Source organism: Lemur catta, chromosome 23 (assembly GCF_020740605.2).
Source record: "Lemur catta isolate mLemCat1 chromosome 23, mLemCat1.pri, whole genome shotgun sequence".
Lineage (NCBI taxonomy): Eukaryota > Metazoa > Chordata > Mammalia > Primates > Lemuridae > Lemur > Lemur catta.
Window position 1 is genome coordinate 13,308,500 of NC_059150.1, and position 24,742 is coordinate 13,333,241.

The 24,742-nt window shown below is 37.4% G+C and overlaps 1 protein-coding gene across 1 annotated transcript in view; it reads right to left on the reverse strand.

Annotated features, from left to right (window-relative positions):
* USH2A (usherin) overlaps nucleotides 1-24,742 on the reverse strand; it is a 605,447-nt gene that overhangs the window by 213,178 nt on the left and 367,527 nt on the right. The window contains exons 38-40 of the mRNA XM_045536030.1: nucleotides 13,987-14,137; nucleotides 13,294-13,436; nucleotides 2,274-2,902 (exon numbers count right to left, since the gene is read on the reverse strand). Of these exons, the coding sequence (XP_045391986.1) occupies nucleotides 2,274-2,902; nucleotides 13,294-13,436; nucleotides 13,987-14,137 (923 nt within the window). The remainder of the gene's footprint in view (nucleotides 1-2,273; nucleotides 2,903-13,293; nucleotides 13,437-13,986; nucleotides 14,138-24,742) is intronic.

Consider the following 24,742-nt stretch of genomic DNA (forward strand, 5'->3'; position numbering starts at 1 on the left):
GCTTTCTTTTTTAATTGGCTGATGCAAGAAGTATGTTGAGAGATTTCCTGATGTTGAACCATCCTTAGATTTTTTTGAAATCATTTGTGTTATTTATCATTCTTTTAATATACTTCTTAATTCAATTTGCTAATCTTTTACTTAAAAATTTTAGATCTATATTCACGTATGAAATTAGTCTATAGTGCCTGAAAGAGGCACTCATAAAGACATGCATTTATTTACTGATGTTCAACAAATTTCAATATAACTAAAATTATCAGTGTTATTGTTGCTAATATTATTGATAATTTTCTTTATCCAACCTAATACTTGGAACAACTCAGTGGTAAATGTTAAATTAATTTCTTAACAAATATATTAATGATCCTCCTGTTATTTCTCATGAACATTTAATCTATTTGCAATTTTGACTTTTAAATTTTATATTTTACAAAATTGTTTAGCTGTCATATACCTCTGTTTACTGCCAGGACATGTACTTTGGTAAAGTCTTAAGATCTTTCTGAGCATAATGGCAGCCAATATTACTGAAGCACAAATCTGTTATTTTAATACTATTTAAATAATGTATAGCATCAAATACTAGATTCAGTTGAATATTCCTGCTGATTCTCTTTATTGATGAATTTATTTCCTAGTTATAGAATGGGCATTAATATAAAGTGAGTTTCTAAAAGGTTATTACTAGTGTACAATGTTCATATATTTCAGACACCTTCTTAGAGATTTTAGATTCCTGCCCTGGGGTTACCAATGCCTGTGGACCTTCGGTGAGTGCCTGCAAGATTCAACTCTCCAGCCAAGCTAGTCTAAACTTCTCTGGCAAGCTGACAAGCCATGTATATTGTTTCATTCCTGGATGATATCACACAATCAAAAGAAGGGGGGAAAAAAAGAACAAAGAAAACTTGTTCTGGATACGTTTGGTCATATCGTTTATATATGCTGAACCAAGTAGAATTATATATCAAGTTATTATTTTTTTGAAAATATTTTTTTGCATATCTACTGCAATCAGCAATGCCTAGTTATAAAATTTTAGTTAGAAAGAATCCAGAACAATGTCCGTTCTGTAGCCTTGCCTCTGTGAAGGGATGGAGTTTGTTATGTTGCATTATATTGATTGGTATTATACTGCTACCAAAGTTTTGCAAAACTCTCCCAGGACTGAAAAGAAAAGTCATTTCTGGAATGATTAATAACTCTAGGTTTGAGTTTTTTTTGCTTTGTTTTGATTTTGAATGAAGAGCAATTCTTAAGATTGCTTAATTTCATATACTAAACATTGTATATTGTGTACTTAAATTAATTTCCTTATAGTGTTTAATCAATAGAATTCCATACACTTTTGATATTTTTATCACAAAGGGGTATTGCTTTGACCAGTCTCATATTAAAACTACCAAGTACCTAATAAAGACTTTTAAAAATAGCTTTTGGTTGGTAGGCTAAATGAAATCTCTTCAACAATTTACACTGTTTAGCATCACCTAGTGTTTGCTTTTGGTGGGGGAGAGAGAACACACAACATAGATCCAAGTAATAATTTCAACAGATGAACTTTGCTGTTATGCAAATGTCCTTTGTTTTGTGCTCTGGTGAGCAAGCTACTGTACCAATGCTTTTGGCAGTAGTACAAGACTGAATCCATGGAAGCATGTGTGTATTTACACAAAAGAGGCTTCTAAGCTACAAAACTCCCTCCTGTTTGGTTACACTAATTTCCCTTGAATGAAGTTTGTATGCCAGCCAAAACAATGGTAGTTATCCTGTCCTCTAGAGTTCATTCCCAATAGAATGAGGTGAATAATTGAACGCTTTCTAGATAGCCCATGAATATGCTATTTTGATTTCTTTCCCCATCATTTTGATTCTTTGATTATTTAAAAAATAGCAGAATATCGGTAATGGGAAATTTTGTTAATATGCTAATCCATTCCTCTGTATTTTCCCATCTCTTCTCATTTTCTGATCTATTTAAATCTGACGTGGTGGTTAAGCTAAGCATCCCATTGTGGCATTCAAAGTATTTCAGGTGTGAGAGGCAAATGGAAGCATCTCAACAATATAATTAAGGGGATACAGGGAGAAATGAAAAACTGACATCGAATTCAAGATAGTTTGGGCCAAAGGCCAAAACCCAGTTTCTCCAGTGAATGCCTAAAACAACAAATGTGTTTGTTCAGTCAGCAGATGGCTCTGTTCAACACAGAGTCATTCCAGGGTAAATTCCTAAGTCTGCGGAGGAGACGGAAGACTCAGTCTCTTACCTGGACTGCTTCGGGTCCCAGCACGGTCACCACGGGTGGCTGCACCCCAGCAGGTCGTGAGGGTCTTGTGGTCACTTCTGCCCAAGCACTGCTGTTTGTACCTCCATCAAGCGTGCTCATCAGGACTCGGTATTCATATTTTGTCCACGGGCTAAGGGCAGGAGTCTTGTCAATAAACCTCATGGAATGACTTCTTGGAAGAGTTGCCAGGGTAGTAACTTCTCCTTTCCCTTTGACTCTTCTCTCAATTGTGAAGTTCTCCACCAAGCCGTTGGGATGGGTAGGGGGTTGCCAAGATATAATCACGGATGTGGGGGTATCAGAGAACAGCTCTGGGCGTGGGATCCCTTCTGGTGCCTCTGGGAGTGTCCATGTGGTCTGGGACTCTGCTGAGAGGGAACATCCTTTTGAAGTACAGGCTTCTACCTGGAACTTATAGGCGGTATATGGGTGTAAGTGGGTCACTGTGCAGTTAGTGACATTTCCAGAAGTTCTCAAGTATAGATGGCCATGGTGATAAATGTTATAATGGGTAATCACCCCATTGCACTTTGAAGGATGCTGCCAGGTGACCAACATCATTCTTGACTTCACGTCCAGAACAATCGGAGGGTCTATGGGTCCCGGTTCTACAAAGTAGAATAAATCCAAGAAATGACACCTCTTGGAAATTTCCCACATCTCCTCAAAATAAAACTAAAATGAATAAATAACTCTCCTATACAGGTATAAAAACGAACACTCAGTAAAGGCTAATAAGTAACTAAATCAGTGCCACAAAGACAACGACCATGACTGCTTTGCTCATAAATGCATGTGAAATACTTGTTGAATATTATGGAACTAAAATTGTCATTTTCCTTTCTAAGATATATTTACCAAAATTATTTCTTTTCATTAAAGCTGATTAAAAATAGCATGAGAGTTTTTTTTAAAATAAAGGTATTAGAAGAGAAATAAACAACAAGCCAGTTGTTACCAAAGTTCTAGCTTCTGCCCCATTTTTTTCTAGAGCCCCAGTAACTAATTATAATCAATAACACTATCGTAACAAACCTGCATGTTTTACAGCCCAGTAAAATCCTTGGGCATCTCTCATTATAAATTCCATATTATACATTGGTTCTGTTTGTCATTCTAATCCATGTTTTGCAATTTATCTACTCCCTGTTAATATTATAGGTGATTTTTTACTGTGACTGTGACAGAAGCTGCCGATTTAGCTCTTTCACCTACTGATAAATAAACAATGCACAGATCTGACCTTTAGGTTAACAGGTTTTATGCTTGCTCCACTCAGCACTCTAACTGATTCAATTATCATAAAGGTTCAGGAGGCTCCATGAATACTGAAAAAGGCCCACCAGATGCCTGCATAGGTGTTGTGGAACAGCAAATATTCTGCAGCCCTCCAGAGAAATTCCTTAATTGTAAATAATTTCACCATGCGACACAATCAAGTCACCTTGAATGCAAACCCCTCAGCCTGCGGAGGCAAAGTGTTATTTAAGCTTTACTGGGCTGCGTTAAATTCTGCAATTTGAAGGGCTGTTAAGTTTTTCAATTGAAATTTCATTTAAAATGCAGGTGCTTTTTATTATATTGAGGCTTTACTGCTCTCTAGGTACAAGCAAGAACATGGTGCAATAACACAAATCTGGCTCAATCACTGATCAGTAACAGCTGTAATTCCAGAACATTTAGCATTCTTATAAACCACGGCCTGAAATCTATAAATTGCTACAACAGATCAAGAAAATACTATATCCCCTTTTTCTGCCCACAGCAATTTTGACATTTATGAGGTTTTTTTTCTGTGAACATTAGATTTTATTGAAAATCTTTAAAAAAAGATATACTTGGATTTAGTAATTGTTTAAAATAGCATTGATTACGTGCGTGTGTGTATGCAATTCAGCGTTACACCGAAGGTTTAAATTTTAAATGCAACCACTGCTTCGCAAAGCCAGCGACTGCAGTAACAGCCGGCTATGTGAGCACACTTTCACACGACAGGATCCACATATTTGTCACCAACTGGACTGATGGTAGACTCATAATTACTTTTGGAGGCGAAAGATGTTACAGTGCACCAACCCTGAAATCAAGCTATTTCTGACAATTTGGTAATGTATCCTATTTGAAGAGAGAAATCCTAAAAAAGAAAGAAAAAAAAAAAAAAAACAGCAATCTTGGTACAGATCACATTTTCTGTTTTAGTCTGTTGTTAGCTTTCATTTTAAAGCTTTCTTAAAACCACTGTGACATTTCTTACTTTTGCTCTCCGGTATACAGTAGTAGTAGCAATTATTATATCAAAATGGGGATATAGCTCCTTTCTTATTTACACTTGTCATCTAGATTTGGCTATTTCCCAAAGAAGAGCAAGTGTAAGTCTTGTAAGATATCAATGTTGTTTTGAAATCTAAAAAAAAAAAAAAACAAAAAAACTAAATCCCCTGAGATTGGGGTTCGTAAAAATCAATGGTGGAGATTCAAGTCTTTAATGTCTAACCCTATCTCCCCCTCTCTCCCCCAAAGAGAATAATATACACTGAAAAATCAGAATATTCTCTATTAGGGTTTTCATCAGGGTCTTGCATAATTATTCCTCACATGTGAACTATCAAACTGTGAGCTTCTTCAGGGAAAAGAAACAACAACGATGCAGTTTGTTCTCTGTGATGAGAGCGATAAGCCTTTTATTCCTCCCGAATATGATGATAGTATTATAGGTGAAACAGCTATGATAATGAGATGAACTTGCACTTCAAACCCCCACAGAACACAGCCTTTTCTTAAAGATGATCTCTTATCTTGGACAAGAAGAGATATTCAGTTTCAATTTCATGATTTTTTTTTTCCCCCCTTAAAAGCCGGCATACATTTTATTAGCTTCCCGCTCTGGCTGAGTCGCCTCCCTGCTCTCCTTGCAGGAGGGTCCTTTCACTTGTGTGATTCTGGAGAGGCAGCTGAAACCAGCTTAATTAGCTCCTTTGGCTAGGGAAGTGTTAAAACCTGACTCCTGGCACTCTTTCAATTTAGTGCTTTAAAATGATAAGCCGAATCCTCTAATTCTATATACAAATCAACTGGCCTGCTCCTCGCATGGTTGAAAGGGTCACCACAATTATGTAAAACATGAGTAATAACTATAATTGGGGTAGTTTGCTAATACAATAAAAAGCTCTGAACATGAGAAAAGTTATGCTCACAGCAGTAGCTATCACTTTCTAAAGTAAGAATTCATGGATGAAATGACATGAAAAAGATGGTTATAAAATTTTAATGGAATGATAAAAGGCAAAAGTCAGCCTCTCAGCTGAATTCTTAAAATCCCTATATATCACAATCAGCTCCTTAACTGTAAAATCAATGTGGAGTATAACATGTTGTCAATGCGGCTGTCACTGGAGGGGAGACCGGGGAGTATGACAGGCACACAGCTCAGCTGGCCGGTGATGAAAATACAACCGTACAGCCTTCTCCGTGGGTGTAATTGTTTAGAGAACTCCCTCCTGGAGCTGGGAACAGGAGCATCCCTTCTGTTCAGATCACAGATTCATATTTCAAACCATTTCATTACAGCATTAATAACGGAAAGTAGTTTCATTTTGGCAAATGAAATTATCTTTTATGGGAAACTATTTTGCTCATCAGCTTCAAAAGTTCAGCCCCAGCCTAAAATAGAGTAATAAAATTGTTCGCAGAGGGCTCTGCTTGTTTAGTTTTATACTCTGGGGTGTGTATTGGGAAGTGTGTGTGTGTGTGTGTGTGTGTGTGTGTGTGTGTGTGAATAAACAGTTTGAATGACTCACAACTTGAGTGTGTATAGAACTTTGCATGGTTTTCATGGACCTTCTACATTTTTTTTTTTGCTGTTACAGTTGCCCATGATTGATCAATTAATTTTCTTGTTATGCTCTCATTGTTGCCCTGGAGCAGCTTTTTTTTTTTTACCATTTTAATTAAAAACTCACTCAGTTTAAAAGCTCTTTTTGGTAACGTTAACTCCATAAATGGATATCCCCTGAATTTACCCATGAATTAAAAATCAAGGGGCAAATATATGGATGTATAATTATATAAAGCAATATATTGTATGCTAATTTTTAACGTAGCCTTTTGATATTCATTACTGATATGTTAGCAGAAGAATAGAGTGATGGATCCTATCTTCTCTTTAATCATGAATTCTTTTATCAATTTATTATTTATACCCCTACTACTTCCCAAAAGAATTTCTGACAGCTCATAATAAAAGACCCAGATGTAAGAGGACCAATAAAGTAAAGAAAAAGAAATATTAGCCTTGTGATAATGAAGAGGGTACAACAGTGGTATTTCAAAACAAATGTTAAGAATGGGCACTGCAGGTTTGCACAAAAATGAACTTTCAGCTTCTTGACAACTGCTGAAAAAGGAAATGGGCTGAGTAACAGGCACCGTTATGCAACGGAAGGAACATCTGAAGGCTGGAAGGTTGTTGGAATTGAAAGGATACTATCTGAGAGTCCCCAAGTAGGGGAACCAATATTCAGGAACTATTTTTCCTCCATTTCTCCCGAGACGGAGACAGTAGGGAATAGGTTAGGAAGAGTGTTCTGACTTCTAGAACCAGGGCATATTGGGCGGTGAATGGCAACAGATTCTTCCTTGCAAGTTTGGGGCAGAAAATAAAATGTGCTGATGTGAGAATTCATGGAGGCAGAAAAAGTTCCTAAAAAATCGAAAAGTCATCATATTCACCCCTTGTACTTACACAAAACTTTATCTGAATTTTTCCAAAGGTAGCTGATCAACTCTGTTTGTAAGCAGAGTTTATAAAACAGGCCCCTGCCTGACCTCTTTCATATCCCGAGCAGACTTTCCTCTCCTTTGTACTTATTTCATCAACGTTGGAAAATCAGGGTTTCAGGGATGTTTTCAAAATAAGGAAGAAAACATGATCAAAAGAATATATGTATTGTTTTAGCATTACAGAATGTTCTTTTATTGGCAGGTGCTATATAAAATGCTATAGAAAATTATTATGGTATACATGCACCTTTTTTGTTAATAGCTAGCTGTTTTCAGGTACTTAAAGTATCCAAGAACTTAAGATTTGAGACTCTTAAAACTATTAACAAGCTCATACCATGTCATTAAATATCAATGTGTGGCAATTATCACTGGATCATCTTGCATAATCCACTGAGATTTTTCAAATATTGACAATTTAATTTTTTCAAAGCTAAAAAACAAAAAGTTTTCTAAAATGTTTAGTGAATGGCCAGCAGGTAGCATTTCTAGATATGAGAGAACAGAGATGCAGTTCCTATCAAAGTGGCTTGCACATAATAGGCACTCAATAAAACTGAAGCAATAATAATAATAATAAGGTAGCTGTGATAAAAAAATTTTTTAGATTTCTTAAACTAAACATAGCAAAAACTAGAAAAGGCTTGATTTCTTCTTACTTTCATCTTCACTTTTTAGCTGAAAGATGTAAGAAACATAGAAATTACTAACACTCCAAATTTGGAAGAGCAGGGTGCTTTATGTGCCCAGAGGAAATTCAAGAGCTCAAGAAGGAAATTCAAGGATTGGTGGGTAGAATTTTTCATTAGTCAATCCATTTTTCAAGGGATTTTATGTTGGTTACTTTTAACTTGAATAAGTTCCTTTTGATCTTACAATATAAAAAGTAAAACATAAAAGTAACATAAATATCTGCTTTTGTTAATTCTGAAAATTCAAGAATTTGGGAGAAAATCTATGCAACAGAAAATATGTCGTGACAAATATGCAGAGCCAGTTTGCTCTCAAAATCAGCAGATTATATATGTTACTTTTGATCACAGGTCCTCTGTTATGTGTAAAACAGACACCTGCATCACTGTTGGAAAAGATAAACATGTCAGCATTCAGAAATTAATATTTCAAGCAATTGGGAAAGATATTTGCAATGGAGAAAGCAAAATAACCCTGAAGCACTGTGATACATGTAGTTCATATTACTTCATAAAATAAAATCTATTCCTATAAATATGGGTCCATGCTCATTTAAAAATATTCCTATTTTCTCTTGCGTAGAACTCTCTTATGGATCCAAGTTGAAACTTTAAATTCGAAAATGCACTAATCATAAAAGGATGTTTGCAATAAGATATTAGTTTTAAAATTTCAATATTCTTAAGGGCACACATGCACTTATTAAATGACTTGAAAAATCCTGTTCTAGAATTATCTTGATCAATTTATTGAATTTCAGACCACATTTTTACTTCCTCTTTTGTTACATAGACTCAGAGTGTTTTATTCTTATCATAGGTTGTGAGAATAAAAACAAAAAAAATTTTTTTTCCCTTTTGGAATTTTCTTTCTATATATCCCACCTCTTCATTTTCAATAATACGTAGTGTGGGCTAGCAAAGGCCTTTCTAATTAGAACATTCCTTAACCCGGCCAGGGCAGCCAATGCTGAATCAAAGGGACAGCCAGCAGCCTGCCTCTGACCAAGGCAAAGAATAAGGATCACTTTTGGGATTTCCCTCTCTTCCATTTGCCTCTCATCCTCACTCTCCTTGTCGCATACTGTGAGGCTGGAACCACTAAAAGACCACCCTGAAAGTCTCTCTCCATGTCTCATGTGTTAGTGGACATCTATTGTAGCAATTGCCTTTGTCACCTTCTCCCAGACCAGTGGTGATGAAGTAAATTTGAAATTTAATATTAAAGTGAACTCTAAATATAAATCATTTCTTATCTCCTCTCCTGGTCTTCTCCTCTGGGCAGGTTTTCCTGACACCCCATGTTGGGGGACACGTCTTTCCTCTGGGCTTGCTCTGCACACTCTAACTATGGTTTTACTCTGTGTGCCTCCTGCCAGACATGGAAGAACCTTGGTTCCTTTGTAAACTGGTAGGAGTATCTGAAAGATGAATGAAGGCTGCTAAGGGGAAAAGTAAAATAGGACCCAGATATTAGGATAATTGTCCTCATTGCCGGAGCCTCTGTTCACAGTGCAATTACAAATGTGGAAAAAGTAACACAATCTAATGCAACAAGTAAATACAGCACGTTAGTGGTACAGTCATGTGCCACTTAACAACAGAAATATGTACGAAGAAATGCATCATTAGGCAATTTTGTTGTGAAAACATCATAAAGTGTACTTACACAAACCTAGCTGATATAGCCTATTGGTCTTAGGCTACAAGCCTGTACAGCGTGTTACTGTACTCAACACTGTAGTTGTAACACATTGGTAAGTATTTGTGTATCTAAATATATTTAAATGTAGAAAAGATACAGTAAGAATATGCTATTATCTTATGGGACACTGTTGCATATCTGATCTGCCATTGACTGAAATTTCTTTATGTAGCACATGACTGTACTTAAAATCTCACTGTGTAGGTAATAAGATATATCTTTCTATCACACTCTAGTCAAAACTCATGAATAATCAGTCTGTTAGCAAAATCATGAACACAGAAAAAATTGCAGAAGTAAACTTACTGAATAAACTATTCAATTCCCACAGATTTTATTTAATAATGCCTCTTATATGAATGGTTAAAAATATAAATGTGGAATTTTAAACTACAAATTTAGGAGATGACAAAATTTTTAAAAATATATGACAACTAAATAGTCTAATCTAGAGTAAATTCAGGTTGGGGGGGTCGGAGGTAGAGAAATGAATTTTAGAAAACTATTTCAATGTTATTAATTGATCTAATTACTTGTGTATACCATGCATGTTTGTCATTAAGATGACTGAAATAACCAGATATTTTATAGTTCCATCCTTTTACTGGAAAACCTTGAGAAAAAGAGATTATCTGATTTTGTATTGGCCTAGGGAATCCACATTTTTAAGGAAAAGTAGGTTATCTCATATTTCACACAAGGTAGGATTTTAGTAGGCAAAAGAGTATATCCACATTTAAGCTGAAATCTGAAAAAACTTGCCCTCCCTGCCAACTGAAATTTCTTCCTGTATATACCATATCGAAAACAATTGCAAACAAACAAGAGACAGAGGAAACAATAATACAATCAGGACTGATGGTTATTTCTGGTTTAAAGATATCAAAATTTTTAGTTCAACTTAGGCAAGTGTCTTCATTTTCTTAATCACATGCTCCCAAGTCTAACTCAATCTTAACGCATTTTTGCAAACTGCAGACTTGCCAGGTGCTGGGACTGCCAGCAGCACATTAAAAGAAATCATGTTGTTTGTATTTATCTGGTTGCAAATAGTCGAACACTACACTGACCAAGTTGGCTGGAACAAACATCTTTTATTAACACACGTTTAACAGGATTTAAAATATTCATAGGAAATGTGCATTATTATTATTTGGCATCAGCACACTAGATTTTTAAAAATGCATGGAACTGGATATTGGTGGCACACCGATGTACATGACAAATTATTTGAAAAAAAAATCCATTAAAATTCCTTACATCCCTTTCCTCTGTTCATGAGAACTTCTCTTTGCACCCATGCGCTTGCTCCTCTGGCTATAGCTCATTTCCTGCCTAGGTTTTTCTTTCTGGTTTCAGCTGTGTCACAGCCTTGATGAAAATCACTGTCTTGAAATATCACACTAAAAATACCGCCATTGGTGACCCATTTTGGCACAGGGAAGTTCTGAGGCTCTGGCTGATGCAGAAAGGTGCCTATTGATGGTATGAAATTTAAATGTGGGTGTGAGGTGACTTCTTTGTTTTATTCTGTAAGATGATATGTGAAATTTCCACACTGAAACTTGCACTTTGGTGAGCAGGAGGTGCTGGTCAGGATCAAGTATGAAGTGTGATTCTGGCATGGAGCTGTCAGCATGGGTGGTTTTATAAGCAATGCTTTGTAGCCTTGACAGAAAAACTGCTTGTGCCCAATGCCAATCAGTCAGTCTTTGTCAACTCAATTGCACAGCCTTTCAGAGATGGCATCCATCTCTGATGACATCCAAAATATAGAGGACACTGTCACTGCATCTCAGGGGTGAGTATGTACTAGTAGCATAACCTGGAGGGGCAAATGGCCAGCTTGCTGCTCTCTGCTATCTGCATGACTTCACACTATACACGCAAAGCAGAGGAAGGAAGAGTTCACCCATCTCAGGGAAAGGATTTACATAAATATGGTGGCTGGGTTTTTTGAGTTGATACCTGCTATATAATCAAGCATTACAAGTTCTTACTTAAGGAAAATGATGGGCTAATACCACTCACTTCAAACCTAGGCCCTAAAAGTCACAAAGATAGCAGGGTCTCCTCTGTGCATGAGAATGCTAACCATAAACAGTCTCTAAGACTTGTTTTCTAGTAAGAGGAGATGGGAGGTAAGTTTGCTCAACAAAGGATGCTGTGCAAATCGGTATTTTGAAATGTTTGGGACTTTATTTATGTGCTACTTTCCTGCCTACAGATAAGAGGTCATGGCCTCCATTCATTAAGAATTGTGGGCAGACTATCACTGAGGAAATTTGAGCACTGCTCTTTTTCTGGGGGAAAAGAAATTGTGGTGCCAAAGAAAAGGAAACTCTCTCCTCCTTAATTTAACCTTGCATTCTATTGAGCCATCACCTCTGCAGTGGGTTGAATAATTATTTTTCGTTAATCTTTATGGAGTATCATCAAGCATACTGCTGTATCTAAGGAGATTAAAAATCTGTCTTCAGTTGTTTTAAAAAAATATTTCTTCAAAAATCTATTTTGAGTGTGAGCTCTCCAGTTCATAAATCTGAATACAATTGATGACCATGGTGTCAGATTCCCCAGAGTGTCTGTAATGTTCCTCCTAAAAGGTGGTGCATTAATGCTTTCTGGGCCTTGGGTGCCGTTTATCGTACTGTGCTGATAATTTACTAAATGGTACCCCTGAGACCAAAAACACTGATGTGTCCTTGCCAAGTACCTAACTTGCTCCCAGGGAGTAATTTTGAATTGGGAGCAATGAATTAAATATTATGTATTATTGCTCATAGTGGTGTGTTTTTTAAATAAACTTTAAAGAAGGTAAATTATTCTGATTTTCCTTTGATGTCTTATCCTCACTAAAATGATACAATTAAAGGTATTATACAGATAAAACAATCTAATATGCAACTGATACTGTTTCAAACACCATATCTGTGTATTATAATAATATGTGGGCTTTTGAAAGTCACTCAGGTTCTCGTTGGATATAGAGCCAGAATGGCAATTGGCCAACAGAGCAACATCTCCTGAGAAGCCCATGATTAAAAGACTTGACAAGATTAACTCTAAAAGCCTCATTGTTCAAAGATACAGTGTCCTCATTCACTCTGTGTAGCTTGATTTAATTTCCAACTTTTCTGAAAAAAATCTATACTTTTATATGTATGTTTTGAGTGGGGTGATTTGTATAAAACCAAATATTATAAGCATATATTTATTTCTCAAATGTAATCTAGCAATGTATATGTGCAGACATAACTTTTCATTAAAAACTAGACAATTCTCTTTGTTGGTTGAATATGAGTATCCCAATCTACCCTTTGTAATACATGCAGAATTACTGCTATCAGATTATACTTCTCTGTCCTGAAGGCTTTCAGGTATAAGTAAAAGTACCATAGAATCTGTTTCCAAGAACAAGTATATGAATGCTCTAAGCATTCTTATGAAGTAAGGCCCATATTTCATTTTCTTTTGGCTGCCAGAAATCCTCTAAAACAGAGAACATTTGGTCATAGAGCACAAGATGACAACCTTTCCCTTATAGGGCACCCAGATGTACCCTGAAGGATAGGATGGGGCCATACCATAATTTATTGTGACTTACTTCTTCCTGTCTGTAGGCCTAACCCCTCAAGTCTACATTTTTCTTCTTTCTAGAGAAACTGATGACCCTAGCCCCCTCTCTTGCCCTGGAAAAGATTATTGTCACTAAAGGACAAGGAAATAGGGAAAGCTCATTTCTTTGCTTTGGAGAAATTGAAGACATTTAAAACTCCCTAACGTAGAAGACATTTGGCTGTGTACTGTTCAGACCACTTACTGTCCTCTGCGGTCATGAATGGAATCCAAGAACTCTGTGCACTGCCAAATCCGTTGGAGGCAACCAACCGAAACATATACTCCGTGTATGGTTGGAGATCTCTCACTTCATAGCTTAACGATGCAGAAGGATTGGAAAATAACCTACATGGGAAAGAAATGTGCATTAGGAAGTTTTAGAGATTCAAAGAAATAACAAACAAGTAAAATCTCACAGCAAAAATTTTCAGAGAATGTCAACATGCAATGTTGTGCTGTCAAAGGATCTCTCTTTTAAAATAAATGGCCATTTGGCTGAGGGTTTGTAATCTTGTGTTTACAGGAGAGGTAAATTCTAGCAATATTGAGACCGATTGCCATGTAGCTTTGAGGAATAGAGATTATAATTTTCTAGCCACAGTTCAGACAACCTTTTATTAGTTGTAGGTATGTTCTTGCTTTGTGTAAAACACATGCTCATGAAAAGTTTAGTGTGAAGAAATCTTACTTTAAATGCCATGCAAATGAAAAATAGATGTTTCGACAAAGCAAATAATTATCCTCTAGGTTGTTTGCATGCTTTTTTGGAGTTTTTCTGAACTTTTATAGGCTAACCTACATTTGTTACAAATAAGAATTGACCTATTCTTTAAAAATGTTCTGTCTACATTGTATCACCCAGCTGATAGGAGGATGGACAAAGTGGAAAGCTCACTCTAGAAAGCCATGGGTGGAGTGGCCAGGCCTCATCTGGAGTTGGTATCTGGGAGAGCCGGGAGCGTTGTTGCGAGCTGGTGTAGACCAGACAACCTGAAGACTGGTTGGAGTGGCAGATGAAAGCCTGGGAGGCAGCACGCCATCTGGAGCTGTCGAAAAACACAGATGAATTAGAGCAGAGAAAACTGTGGAGAACATATGCTGGATGGAATCGAAATGCTCCATATACTGGAAAAACTGTTCCTCAGGATCAACAACAATGTTAAACATGGTCCATTTAATTTAACATTTTCATTCCTGAACTACTGTACTTCCTTATTGTTCATTTCAACACAATGACATTAGCATTTCGGTCTTAAAAGCCGGCCCCCAAACAGCAAGACAAATGAATATGCAGCACATCCCCACCTGTACTTCTGTTTATCTAATTGAAAACATGGAGGGAATTTAGCGAAGCAAATATTAAAGTACCTTTTTAATTTAACTCTTTGCTCAACAGACCAAGCGACAGTACATTGAAGCAGTCCAGGTATCATCTTCCCACCTGTGTCCCTCATTGCCACCTGCATCACACCTCTATATGGGAACACAGTTGGCTTCTCTTTCTTTTCTTTTGGAGGAAGGGAAGTTTGCTAAAATCATATTTTTCTGTATTGATAAGTAAACATGAGTGGCTGAAAATAGCATTTTCCAGCCTTATTGCTCACCTATGAAAATATAAAGACTAAACTTTTTTTTTTTTCATGTGTTTTATACAGTCAATTAGCCCTTCTCATGCTGCCCCTGCCTTTATACCATTATGGTGGAAGTTGGAGGATACGTGTTGGTTTTTCTAGTCTAGTTCAATCTCTGGCAAATCTGCCCTGAATTCAGCACAGATACAGTTTACCAGGGAAACTTATCTGAATGGTTCTAGAAGGCCTAACAGGAGAGAGTAAAACTAAAGCTTACTCTACTGAAAAAAAAAGGGCAAGATGATTCTGGTTATTTAATTAATTTTTCTAATAGGTATAACTTGAATGGACCTATCATATCATCACCTGTTCCAAAGCTAGTCAGAAATTCAAAAGCAAGTTAAGCAAAATTCTGTGGCTTTAGGAAAATCACCTAATGACTCTGAGTCTGTATTTTCTGGTCTTTAACACATTGACTGCCACACTAGAAAAAAAATTTTTTTCCTTGGGGCCACAGTGTTTTATTAAGAAAATATTTATAGAATAAAAACTTCAAAAACAAAATGATCCTTTCCAATTTAATGAAAAACTTATTTATTGTTTTCTGTGAGTTATATGCAACTTGAAAAATAGTTCACGTGGCTCTCAAGGTGAAGAGATGTGAGTTACATATTCTTCACCAGGCCCCAGGCTCAAAACTAGCATGAGTTAAATACAACTCACAGGGATGTTAATGTGTTAAAGTAGGAACGATATTTCCCCTTTGTAGGACTGTTGTGGAGATCAGAGGTCTTCTGGTAATTATTAGATGTTAACTATTATTATTAATATTATTATTACATGGGACTGATCTGAACTTCCTTTAATATAACTTAATTGCTGCTATGACAAAATTTGTTAATAACATTTTGAGTACTCTAATATAAGTTCCTAATGACCACAGACTACTAGAGGCCATTGGGGAAGAAGAGGAAGTGATCAAAATAATGAAAACAAATGAACTATCTGGGTCCATTTTCAACCTTTGCTCATACCTAACTTTGTGTAGTGCGTGGGTTTTGTGTCCTCTCCAATTCAGAAGAACCTCCCTGTGTATAATGAGGCTAATGAAGGACTAGCGATAAGAATGGAAGAATTAGATTACATGTTTCATTAACCTGTTGTAAGAGTTTTGAATTCATCAATAATTCATTTATTTGTTCAACAAACATTTATTGAGGCTCTACTCTGCGCTAATCAGCGTTCTTCACATGCGGGGAGAACAGCACTGCGTAGACACTGCCCCTGCCCCTATGTGGCTTATATTTAAGTGAAGGGAGTGGGCTATAAACAAACAGATACAGGTTGTAAAATGATTCCAGATGGCCATAAGTGCTCTGGAGAAAAATAAAGCAGGGTGAGAGAGAAGGTGAAAAGAAATGTGCAATTTTAGTGATTAGGTAAACATTGGGATTAGATAGGAAGATTACAGGCAGGACATGTAATTTGGTGACAGTTGAGCAGGGACCTCAATGGCAAGAGGAAGTGGCCGTGAGATCGTCTGGATGAAGAGCAGTCAGCCAGAGACAGCAGTACATGCAAAGGCGGCAGGGGAGGAAAAAGCTCTGGCTGTGTTTAAGGGTCAGTCGAAAGGCCAGTGCGGCTGACCCAGATGGAGGAAGAAGGAGGGAAAGGACAAGAGGTTGGAGGGAGAGGCAGGGTCCACTTCTTGAGGGGTCTTGAAAGTCACAGCAAGGTCTTTAGATTTCAATCTAGATGGGGCTGGAGCCATTGCACGGTTTAAAAATGGAAATGCCACTATCTGATTCTAAAATTATAGAGACCACTCTGTGCTAATGGGGCCGGGGCGCAAGAGTGGAAATAGGGCAGACTCCCATTGTAGTAATCCAGGCAGAAAACGACAGGAGCGTAGGTGTGGGTGACGGTAGTGGAGGTGGTGCGTATTGTGCTGCCCAGTTGAGTGTGGAGTGTGTTGCTAACAGATTATAAGGGAGACAAAGACAATGCCGGTGCTTTCAGCCCAAACACCCCAGTGAATGGTGGTGTCATCACTGAGTAGAGAAGCCCTGAGGGAAGAAAGAGGTTGTGGAGGGGATCAAGGGTTCTGTTTCGTCCACGTGACATGTAAGAGGTATATAACACATCGTCAGTGGAGACAGCAAGGAAGAAGCTGCAGATATGAAGCTGGATAGGAATCGGGGGTCAATGTATACGTGATATTTAAAGGCTCAGGCTTGAAATACACTACGGAGTGAGTCAGTGTAGACAAAGTGAGTTTAGAAAAGGTCTGAGAACTGAACCCTGGAATCCACCAGCATTTTGAAGTCAGGAGCGGGCCTCTATTGCAGAGGAGACTGAGAAGGAGTGAGGTTAGGAGAAAAACTAAGAGAACGTGCATATGGAAGCCAAGTAAAGAAAGCATATGAAAAAGGAAGGACTGATCAACTTTGTCAAATGTGCTGAGAGTTTAAAGAAGAAGGGAGTTAAACTTTGCATTTGGCCAAGTGTTTGGTGACCCTGTAAGGAGCAGTTACAGTGCAGGGGTAGGTACAGTGGTCTGATCAGAGAAGGCAGAGAGGACAAGGAGAGGACAATCAATGCGTCAATATAGTGAGCTTAGACAACTCCTTTGAGAGCACTCATTCTAGAGGGGTGCAGAAAAAGGGGCAGCAGCTAGAGAAGCTCATGGGATCAAAGGAAAGTTTTCTAAATACTGGGAGATACTGCAGCATATATGCGTGCTTATTGGAAGGATCCAGTAGAAATTAGGGAAAATGATAGTGCAGAAAAAAGAATAATTGCCAGAGCAAAAGGCTTATGTGGGGAGAGAGAGGAAAGCCCATGCACACGTGAATTAATTGAGAGCCAGAATGCTGGCTGTTGCAAAGCTGGGAGAGTCCTCCCATTGTGCAGAAGTGAATGCAGAGATGGAGATGCAGGGCAGTGAGTACATTGGGCGACAGGAAAAGAGAAAAGATCTGTTTTGATGATGCCCAGTTTCTCAATAAGCAAAATGAAAGCAAAGGCATCAGCTCAGTGTAACAGCATGAGGGTGAACTAAATGCTTGAAGAGAGAGGAAATGATATGAAATCATTCTCTCAATTAGTAGGAGTGTGTCGTGACTAGGAAATGAAAAAAGATTGCTCTTCCTGGCCAACTACCCAATAACGTAACTCCAAATCTTTGGTGTGAAGGACCTTCATTGCTCAAGACTTTTTAATTGATACTTTTTCTGGAAATACAAATAGCTTTAACAATGATGATTCCTTATTTGATATATACTCTTTAGTTAATTTATAAAAAGTGCATACACAAAAAGAACACTGCAAAAACGTGGGTAAAAAGTACAGTGCAAATTTCATATAAGGTATAATATATAAAACCGTGTCCCTCATTTGATTATTTTTGTCTAATTTTTCTGCATCAAGCAGTGTAATGTCATTGACAATCCAAATTTTCAATGAAAACCAGTTTTAAGTGAATGTGAAAAAATCAGTTTTTAATATGCACACAGAAAACCCTCCATGTGTTAACAACTACACTACTGTACTATTAAGAAAGAAGAGAGGAGTGCCCAAAAGTAGGCTTCATAATAATAATAAAGTAGCATAAATTCTCTTCTGAGTGATACCACAACAATATGCTCCGTTAAATTGGTGACACTTCGATTATATAAAATTGCAAAATATTTCCAAAAGAGTGATCATCTTAAATTATTTATATATAACCACTCTGTATGCTTTCAGTAACACTGAGTTCTGGAAACCTTCCTTTCCCCTCTGTTTAACCCCTTTTATCCTAGATCTACTCCTTAGAGGCTCCTTAGCACCAAAGCAATAACTGGGAGCCAGCCATAATTCCAACTCTGGCTTCTTAACAGAAGAGCCCTGTATCTATCAGCTTGATATATCGTCTCCAAGATGCTATGTTGCTCAAAAAAACCTTCTCTCAAGTTTAATATGACCCTCCCGGGGCAAACACTCCACAGACAACCTCCTGAATCAACACATCTTGTCCAGTAAATACTAATTCTACACGGCAACTGGATAAAACAGCTACCCCAATCTATAAATTCAAAGGAAGAGAGGTTTTTTTCAAAATAAAATTTCAAATTTAACCTGCTTTTGAAGGCAAAATTAATACAAAACATTGTGCAATAAATTAAATCACAGATTGGACTACTCTAGATGGTATAATCTTTTGAATATAAGGTTTTATCAAATTTTTAAATGATGTACATTGTGGACTCTTCTCTATCTCAAAAAACAAATAAACAAAAACAAAACAAAAAAAATTTATACATACTCCAAAACTTTTCTCTCTACAGATTTATAAAACTCTGGGGGTAAGCTCTAAAACACAAAAGTAGAGGCTTTTGTTCCCCTGGAGCTGGTGACTCCAAAGCCATGAGGACAAGAAGAAGAAAGTTTTAGGGGAGCAAATGCATTCATTGCACTTCCCATATGCACCAATTTGTTTCTCAGGACATGCCACCAATATGTTACTATCGTGGTGTGGTTTTTGCCTGTATGTGTGTGCATTTCGAAATAGTGGAATAAAATGCTCCATTAAAATATCAAAGAAGCCTATAATATTTTGTATTAAATTAAATTCTGTAATAAAAGATATTGACTACCATTCTGCACAAGGTTCTTGCTGGGGGTGGAGAAAGGGCAGAACATGTAGAAAGGGTTATAAGATCATCTGCTTTAATAGACAGATGAGACCTGCTTCAAACAACTGTAACACAAGAAAGTGTACACAGCATGCATGAGGCATAAGGGGTATGAGGGATTCAGAAGTTAGAGATTCACTTTTGGGGTGCCCTGGGCCTTGCCTTTCAGAGGACCCTGGTTTGCAGAGGCACTGCCTTGGGGGCACTATCAGATCATCCTGGTTAATCATGTTCTCAGCCTCAGGCCAGTGCCCAGGGCTCCCACCAACTCTCCTGTGCTTATTCCATTCAGACGTGATGCATCTTACTGGGTTCACTTGGAATCTGACTCCAGCCTATCCTAAACTACCCCTCACTTTAGAGTTTACATTTTGCCATCTTCATTTAGGTTTCTCTGGTAACATAGGAGAAACCATGACCTTTTATCTATATGCATCCTTCCTGTATCACTGAATAGCCTGGCACATATTCAAAATCCTTGGATTCCACATTTTTTTTTTCATCATTTTCTGAAATAGCTACGCATCAGCAAGGATTTTAAACCCTAGTTTGCAGAATGGAAAATTAAAGTTCAGACACATATATTGAGTCATTGAGTCATGAACAAATTGAAAACAGAAGGCAAGACTCGATTTCCAGTCACTAAACCATATGTCATTTAAAAAGATATTAATTATGAGGAATATGCAGATGTGCTAACAAATGGACAGTCAACCTTGAGCACAAGGATACACAAACAGAGCAGCAATAAATAGGACCAAGCAGGTTCAAACAGATTTAATGCTCACAAAACAGTCTCTCCTAAGAGCTAACTTTTTGAAAGCATACTATGTGTCATGTTCTTTAACATAATTATGCCTAATCCTCAGAATTACATTCCAAAATTGCGGTGTTATCTCTTTGTAGCACAGATAAAGAGGCTGAAGCTCAGAGAAGTTAAATATTTTATCGCAAATCACAAAACTGGTTACCGGCAGAATGAGGATTCAAATGAGGACTGTTTAAATTCAAAGACAGGGTGCTCTTAATTCTACATCATGGAACAGCCTGCTATAGGAAGTGATTTATAATATGGAATAAATATTAAAATATATTAAATAAATATAAAGGCAACCCATTTTCAACATTAAATAGATAGGTTTCAATAAAGGCTGGATTTATTTTCTGTCCAAGTCATCTTCTTAAACAGTACTTCCCTGTTCTTATTTATCACAATGGAGACCATGTTTTTTTATCATTCCATAAGGAACCACACATAGAACTACTGGTGTGAGTTTGCCAGTTCTCAGGAGTTAGTGAACATCCACAGAAATTCAATGAAATGCAAAATGGAGAAGTCTTCAGGTTAGTAAGAGAAATATATTTTATGTATGTATTTATTTATCTATAGATCTACATAATAAGGACATCTGCTGTTTCTTTTTTTATTGATACATAATTGTACATATTGTGGGGTATATGTGGTATTTTGATACATGAGTACAATGTGTAATGATCAAATCAGGGTAATTAGGATATCCATTATCTAAAACATTTACCATTTCTTGGTGTTGGGAACATTTTGAATCTTCTTTTACAGCTATTTTGAAATGCACAATAAATTGTTGTTAACTACAGTCACCCTACTGTGCTGTCAAACACTAGAACATATTTCTTCTATCCAACTGGGTGTTGTATCTAGTAACCAACCTCTCTTCATTCCCCACCCCCTTCGCAGCCTCTGCTAACTCTTGTTCTGCTCTCTGCCTTCATGAGATCCACTTTTCTCACTCCCATACATGTCTTTCTGTGCCTGGCTTATTTTACTTAACATAATGTCCTCTTGTTCCATCCATCTTGCTACAAATGATAGAATTTTATTCTTTTTATGACTGAGTAATATTCCATTGTGTATATATAACACATTGAGAAATATATTTTTAAAATTATGTTATCCATAGGTATGATCATGGGTTTGATTTTTTTTTTTTTTTTGAGACAGAGTCTCACTTTGTTGCCTGGGCTAGAGTGAGTGCTGTGGCATCAGCCTAGCTCACAGCAACCTCAAACTCCTGGGCTTAAGCAATCCTACTGCCTCAGCCTCCCAGGTAGCTAGGACTACAGGCATGCGCCACCATGCCTGGCTAATTTTTTCTATATATATTTTTAGTTGTCCAGATAATTTATTTCTATTTTTAGTAGAGACGGGGTCTTGCTCAGGCTGGTCTCGAACTCCTGACCTCGAGAGATCCACCCGCCTCAGCCTCCCAGAGGGCTAGGATTACAGGCGTGAGCCACTGTGCCCGGCCGGGTTTGATCTTTGACTGTAGAATATTTGAAAATAAAACAACAGTGTCTTAAAATCAGAAGACAGATAGCTTAAAAGTCACCAACTTTATACTTCCACCAAATACGGGATGCTTGCCTAAAACATTCCAGACAGGTGACCCTCAGACCTCTGCTTGTTCATTACCAGCGACAGGAAAATATTTGCTTTGCAAGTTTCTCCATCACATTATTGGATAGTTCTTGTTATTGGAAAGCTGTTTTCTGATCCAGAAGTAAAAATTGTATCACTTCTACAAAATTTAGGGTAAATTTAATTTTTTGTCCATATTGAGACCTTCTGAGAGTGAAATGGAGTATTCTGAATAATTAACAGGAATTCAGTGTGCTGCAATAAATTGGGACTATCTTGGGCCATGAGTACACGCGCGTGGTCACGCTAACAACTCTGTATTCTTTAGGACCTTACCACTAATCTCTGCAAACAAGCCTCTGCTACCAATCATGGGATAGAACTTCAGGTATTTTTAAACATTTATCCTCCTCTCCACTAAATTTTTTCATTTCAGGTTAAACATTTCTGCTCCCTGTTATCTAGCCTTGCTAACTGATTCAGATGTGTTCCAGGTTGGTAATGTCCTTTTAAAAATATGTCCTTTCTTTATACCTAAACTAATCACTGCTTGTGCATTTTGACCAGAGCACCACACAGAGACACTGACTTCCCTTTGCAGCCAAAATCTTACTGGGTATCTTAATTTGGGCCTGCTTAATACTGGAGTTCAACAAGTTCATTTAGATTGGCTATGTAGCTGATTCAAAATTGTCATTTGGGTAGCTAAAAATACCAGATCAATTATCTTGCAACATACAAATAGTCTTAAAGGAATATTCAAGGAGCAAGGTAATTAAAGAGATATCATAGTGTCCAACACAGTGCTTTGTATATGTATGCCTATATACATACATATAATATATATAATGTAACTATATAATTAGATATATTATGGAGATGCATGTTATATAAAATATATAATTACATATAATAGATATGAAGTGTGTGTACATATATAAAAACATTATTAAGTCAGCAAATATTTATTAATAAAAGACATCTACTATATATATACACCTAGCACTATTCTATGATCTGGGAATATAGTAATAAACAAATTAAAACAGTTTTATCAAGGACAGTGACATGATAGACAAAAAAGAGATAGAGGCAAAACTATAGATACAGTAAAAAGATCAGTGGTTGCCAGGGGCTGGGGGAAGGAGGGAGGAATATGTGGAATACAGAGGCTTTTCAGGGCAGGGCAGTTATTTTGTATGATATTACAATGGTGGACACAAGCTATTAAATATTAGCCTAAAGCTACAGAATGCATAACATCAAGAGTGAACCTTAGTGTACATCATGGACTTTGGGTGAAAATCATGGGTCAGCGTAGGTCCATCAATTGTCACAAACATCTCACTAATAATGGGAGAGGGTGTGCATGAGGGGGTGCTGGGGGTTATAGGGGAATTCTCTGTACCTTCTGCCCAGTTTTGAATCCAAAACTGCTCCAATAGATAAAGTTTATTAACATTTTAAAAAAGGAAATAGAAGCATTTCTAATGTAAGGGGATTTAGACAGATGAGAAAGGACATGAGGGCAAAACCGGTATTTCAGGTGGGGTAGTGAGGGGCAAGCCTCTCCAATGAGGTTGTATTGGAGCAGAGATTTGCAAATCACTGGAAGAAGCACAAGGGAGGTAGGCTCAAGGCAGAAGTGCACTTGATGTGAACCTTGAAGGCACTGGGGACAGTGAGGGAGGCAGAGCTGGGGAGAAGGACGCAGAGGGGATTTGGCGCCAGAACAGACGTGGGGATGCCGAGTAAGAAAGGGGATGCTCCACTCCCAGGTTTCTGGTCTGAACAACTAACTGAAAAATGGCATTTTCTGAGATGGGTCTGAGAGGAGAGGTACACTTGGTAGGGGAAGGATCAAGAATTTTTTTGGTTCTGGAATACCTAATATATTTTTAGAAGGCCATTGGTTGCATGGGCTTGAGATTTCCAGAGATCTCTCTAGCCGGGACCTAGGATTATGCCTGGCAACTAGAAAAAGCTCAGCAAATATTTTTGGATGAATGAAAGCTGAACAAAGTTCAAAGTTTTGGTAAAGAGTTTAACTTTATTATATTGAAGAAATCAACAATTATAATTAATGACTGGTTAACTGCCCCTTGAGAAATTCTAACATCTTGGTATTCCTTTGTAAAGATAAATGCCCTAAAATACCAAAGTTAATACTAAGTAGGTAATGTATGCCAGGCAATGGACTAAGTGCTTTGTAAGTATCATCACATTGAATTCTCATAAGAGTCCTATGTATGAAATAGTGGGTGAAGGAAACTGAAGCTCAAAAAAGCAAATGACTTGCACCACATCACACAGCTAGGAAGTGGTTGAGCTGCTGAATCTAGCAACTGTCTCCAAAGCTCAAGTTCCTAATGGCTATTTTAACCAATGTCCTTTAAAGTGACCTGGCCAACCCAGACCTTTGCCCCTCCTACAGGTGCGGAGGGCAGCTTGCCTCCTTCCCCCATCTCTTTCCATCTGCCACACCAGAGCCTAAAGAACCAACTTGGAGTGTGGATACTGATTTCAGGAGTGGAGAAATCTTACAGCTAGGAGTGTTGGAAGGATACAAGACATTTTTGAATTTTTTAAAAAAATTGTGTCATTTAAACCTTGAGGTTGTTTTTTAGGAGTAGAGGTTTGAAAAAATGTTCTGTGTTTTTCTTAGCCTGTGTCTGTTTCGCTGTCTGACTGGTTAGCGGCTTTTCTCTCTCTTACTTGTCAAGGCACCTTTGGCTCTGAGAGCTCCTAGAAAGGACTCCAGAGAAAAACAGAGAAACAAGATGTATAACAAGGACTATTGGTTTCATGGACCCAAGCTAAAGAAATGATATTTTCTCAAGGTTGTGACCAGTGTAGTAGAAAAGGATTTAGGACAAACCCTCTGTCTAGGAAAAAACCATGTGCAGAAAATAAAAATTTTGTTAAAAAACCATTAACCTCTTATTTTAGTGGCAAAAATATATATTTTAGAATATGATACCGAATGAAACCTGAAGCGATTATAGT